At 36.6% G+C, this 5,178-nt stretch overlaps 1 protein-coding gene across 1 annotated transcript; it reads left to right on the forward strand.

Annotated features, from left to right (window-relative positions):
- Positions 1-1,425: 1,425 nt before the first annotated feature.
- On the forward strand, positions 1,426-3,677 carry LOC135706970 (uncharacterized). The gene is made up of 3 exons (XM_065228659.1): positions 1,426-1,485; positions 2,138-2,163; positions 2,656-3,677. Exons 1-3 carry the CDS (start codon positions 1,426-1,428, stop codon positions 3,272-3,274), a joined length of 705 nt encoding a protein of 234 aa, XP_065084731.1. The 3' UTR covers positions 3,275-3,677.
- The last annotated feature ends 1,501 nt before the right edge of the window (positions 3,678-5,178 follow it).

Here is a 5,178-nt window from a genome sequence, read left to right on the forward strand (position 1 = left end):
TTATGTCACACTGCAGAATACAGTGTTGCCCACTAAACAGCTGCTTGGTCATGCCATAAGATTATCATTCTCTCAAACAATTAATAAATATTTAAGTTAAAGTTTGGCTGATATACGTTATTCCGCAAAGTAGAAGTTGAGAAAATTTAGCATAAGAATAGCTAGGGGAAATGACGGTTTGGCATGCCAGACTATTTTCGGCAACCCAAATTGAAACACTATTTTCACTGGATTTTCTTACGAAAACACTTCGCTGAATGCATTAAACGATGCTTTATGCTTTCAGCTTCAATTTGACTATATTTTTACCACTGAGAAAAAGCAATCTAGCAAGGTTTTCTTTAAATGAAACACACGCACTACAAATTGTAGCTGATTTCGAGTTGCCGATAATAGAACAGCAGATTTACATGCAGTTCAAATGGAACGGTTGCCGAAGAAAACCTGGTTGCCGACAATACTCGCTCTCACTAGAGAAGATTGGAGCTTTGTAAAAGCGTTTCAAAACAGTTTTTGACAATTCTTTCGACTGAAATTGTTAGAGCAGCTGGCAGCAAAAGATTGTAAAGAAACCAGTACTGCATATGTGTGCGTTCCTTAGAGAAAAAGGCTATAGAAAGAAGGTCGCTGCTTAGGTTGCCGAGAATACGTAAATTCCCCTATATAACTTTTTAACAATGCAATATGGAAAAAGGCTAGAACACTATGAAGAACAAGTTTGGTTTTCCAATAGTAATTACCATATAAACTTCAAATGGTCTGTGCCAAGTCAGTTTCTTACCAAATGAGTTCAAATTGTGTAAGGCTAATTTGTACTCGATTGAAAACCATTTGAGTACTGTGGAGCGAAAATTTCAAATTTTACATCAGTATAATGCTCATACACATTTCAAGGTGCGTGGCGTCCTACTCGTGACTACCGGCAGAAGCGGCTCCCATCTGTTAATTGTATTTTTTTACTCTTCATTTAGAGAAGCGAATAAATATCGACTTTAGATCCGAGGCCTGGCTGGCCGAGTGTCATATATCATTCGGCACACCTCGATGAGATCGGAAAATATCTGTGTCTACGTGTGTGTGCGTGTTTAACAATATAAAGAACGGTATGTTTGCAAGTATTGATCCAAATCGGACGCAACAACCAGCAAATAAAAGGTAGGGGAAATGTATGTAATGTCGGCCTAAGTGTCCCTAATTTGGGCCCATACATAAATTTAGCAATCGACTAAATTTTCAATAGCAACCAAAAATATCCATTAGTACCGTCCGAATGACGCGTTCATCTAGATACCATTGATAAATAGTAGATTTTTAGCGATGGGCCCAATCTTAAATCCATAGGCCAACATTAGAGCCATTTCCCCTATTATGGTTCCATATCAGGTTTTTGAGAATTTTTGGAATGGGTCAACTGGTTGCGGAGATATGGCCGGAACATGTTCCGGTTTGAATGGACCATGGGGCCCGGTAGATCACCTTTTCGTGGTACGTTACGGTATGTAAGATCTACCACCGATTGCTAGTCCTGACTACTTCAACCTAGGGGAACAGGATTTTTCAGTAATCAAAGGAACACATCTTAGTCCTTGATTTTTTTATGACTTGTTAATAGTGATAAGTCCTCGTGTTGCTTGGACAGTGGATGATCTTGAAACAAGGAAAAAATGAGCTAGTTAGTCTTCACATATGTGATTCCTAATCTTCTATTCGTTGTTCCCTAGTTTGAAGTGGTTAAGACTAGGGTTCTGATGCATGGTCACTATCGGTGTCATTGCATGTTTTTGTTGCTAAGGAATCCAATTTTGACTGACAAAGGGGCGCGCCTTTGGAGGGTGTTTCAACACTCCGAAGGGTACAAATAGCGGGACCTTTCAATTAGAATCGATTCCTTGCGATGAAGGCAAGAATGACAACTGTATCAAAACCGAATACTTTATCATTGCTCAATAGTGATGGAGTAATACGACATGCACTAAACTAAGGACACGGGATATACTACAATAGATGAAATTACTGGTCGCAGTGGTGTTATGTCCAGAGGAAAAAAAACCTTTATTTAATATTTGAAAATCTAATCAATAATAGTTAGGAGGCTTAATGGAGTCCAATACTCCTAATCCGTTTCATTTTTTTTCAGCTGATCAAAACTGTTTCGTGTTACTGGTAAGGGTTCGTTAACGACTGAAATGGTATGTATTTTGTACTCAATCTTTAAAACATAAAAATGGTATATCACTGTAGGTAACATTTACATATTTAGATATTTTTTGGAAATACGCACCAATCGACGCTTCGAAATATAACCATTTTAGGGGAATATAAACCTTAATGAAAATATTAAAAAAAAAAAAAAACATCGAAATGATTTATCAAATCTGTAATTTTGCTGAATATCACAATTTCATATATTTACTTATTTTACATCTTTTAAACATTTACTGGGTATTACAGATTTCGTTTGGAATTGGTTTAGAAATTTACCATTACTGTATGCAGACTTAAGATATAACTACGTAAAAGAAGAATAAATTCCAAAGCCAAATCTATCAAACGAAATCTGCATTTTAGCATCTATTTCTTTGCATGATATTATGCATGTTGCATGTGAGAAGATTGGATGATTATCTCCATCTGATTCGAGTATATCGTTTGCAGTTCGGATGAAAACGATATAGATTTGCCGGACCTTCATACGTCCAATACGGACACTGAGGAACCGGAAACATTGGATCTAAGTCAGCAACCATCAGTCGGTTCATTAGACAATCAACCACTAGAGTTTAAAGTGGAACAACCGAGCCGGAAACGGTCAAGGAATCCAGTTGATAACAACGCTTACTATCATCAGGAAGACCTGGAAAATTATCGCAAGCGGCAAAAACTCACCATGCAGCATTACTACGATGAAGCATACGCAACGGTTGAAAAGAAAATGCGCAATCCTTTCCTGGATGATTCGTTGATGAAACCGATGGATTCGTTTGAGAGTTATGCTAGAAGTTCAATAAACCCTATTAACTATACCTTAACGGCAGAGGCAATCAACAGGCGTATTCGAAGTACACTGGGGTTGGAAGAAGATCCCCAGATAAGCTTTGAACGGCCAAGACCTCCTTCGAATGATGAATGCTGTACTGCTAATCCGGATTGGCTAATGAGAAGAAACACCTACAATGACAATCCATTTACCATCACTTCACCGCATATAGACATAAAACCTCCTCCGTTCGCTCATGACGATAACAATAATGTTGATAAAAAGCCATTTCAATGAATCAAAAATAATTGATAAAGCATGGGGACTTAGTCAGTCATCGTTTCAAATTTAAAAAATCATCACTTTGGTAAATGTTTGGAAACGCTAATCAAATTTTGCATGAGGTTATCAATATTAATATAGAATTGAAAATCTAAACTTCTTGGATATAACAAACAAAAATTATGACGAACATTTGGAATCCAGTAAACAAGAAATCATAGATTTAGGATGTAAATCAGTGCCAACATGAAATGTTTAAGGGTAATTAATTATCAGTTCATTGAACATTGGAAGCGTAACCATCGCAAACAAGGTTTGAGATAAAAATGATATAAATTGATTAGACTGATTAGATAATGTGTACGAGCATCCGATCGGTAGGAGGGAATAAAACTCTTTTGCAAAAATTAAAAACTAATGTACTAGTCTTGTATTGAATAACGATGTACGAAATTCCGGAAACCATGAAAAATTGGCTTGAATAAAGTTTGATTAGAAGAATAAAACTGTTTTATGGCTTTCTGAAACGCACATTTGTTTGGTTATGGAATGAAACGAAAGAACTTCACATTGTTACAGTGTCAATTATTTCTTGGTTGCTTTTTAATGTTTCGCGGAAATGTTAGTTGGCTTTTTTTTTAAATAATTAAGTGTAATTTTGATTTTCTGTTTCTGCTTTAAAATTTATTGTTTGTATTTTTATGGTTGTACGTGTGGGATAAATGGTGTTGTTGAGGCAATACTGATGTGTTATCATAATCGACTGATGATACTGAGTAGCAATATCGATTTAGCTCCACCAGGCTCAATCGTTTCTAAATCGATCCTGATCATTTTCCCAAAATTTGTGGAATGATGGATTGAGAACTCCTACTGCATTGGCTCTTTAAAGTTTGTATGGCAACTACTATGGGAACCATATATTTTGTGCTCTCAACGTCCTGGAACTTTGTCATAATGGTTTATGGAAAAGTTTGATATTTGTTCTTATGTGAAATTTTATCAGCTACAATTTTACTCAAGACCACTGTTTGATTAGACGTCAAGGCAATTAGTTATTAATTGATTTCGAAGCTGATAACTTTCTGATATGATTAATCGAATGCTTTTAAGGCAACACCACATCTTGCACTTATGACATAGGGGAAATGGCTCTAATGTCCCATCGCTAAAAATCTGATGTCTATCAATTTTATCTAGATGAACGCGTCATTGAGACGGTACTAATGGACATTTTTGGTCGCTATTGAAAATTTAGTCGATTGCTGAATTTATGTATGGGCCCAAATTAGGGGCTGACATTACATCCATTTCCCCTAGTAGCCTGAATTTGTTGCCCTATTCTTCCCACCAAACACACCAATGTTACCTGTTGATACGTGTATGGAGCATGTTAGAAGAAGATCATCTTCATATTAATTATTAACTAACTATCCTAACGTTTAATTAAAATGTGGTCTTGAGAAAAGCTTCTTCTTCTTCTTCTTCGCATTTCAGGCTTACTGCATATCGCATATTAGCTTATTGCGTGCTCTCAACTTAGTGTTCTAGATGCATTTCCACAGTTATTAATTGAGAGCTTTCGATGCCTGTACTATTTCTGCATTAAAGGGTGTCCACGATGAAATTGCCACACACAAAATTGATTCGCAAAATTCGAGTTTTCATCCGATTGCCATCAAATTTTCAGGGATTGAGAAATAACTATTAAACTTCAGTTTACCATTTTACTTGTATTTTATTTACAGTCCATACGCAAATGCCCGCACCTTGGCCTTAACCCCGGCCATAAGATTCTGCACAACCTGTGAATCAACCGTTTTTTGCATGTAAACCCATACTTTCTTCAGTTCCTCGACTGTCTTCACTACCTTAGGTCGTTTAAGAAGGTGCTGCTTCATAATCGCCCAGTACTTCTC

Source organism: Ochlerotatus camptorhynchus, unplaced genomic scaffold, assembly GCF_037179485.1.
Source record: "Ochlerotatus camptorhynchus isolate MF236.1 unplaced genomic scaffold, CSIRO-AGI_Acam_v1.1 ptg000299l, whole genome shotgun sequence".
In the NCBI taxonomy this organism is placed as follows: Eukaryota; Metazoa; Arthropoda; class Insecta; order Diptera; family Culicidae; genus Ochlerotatus; species Ochlerotatus camptorhynchus.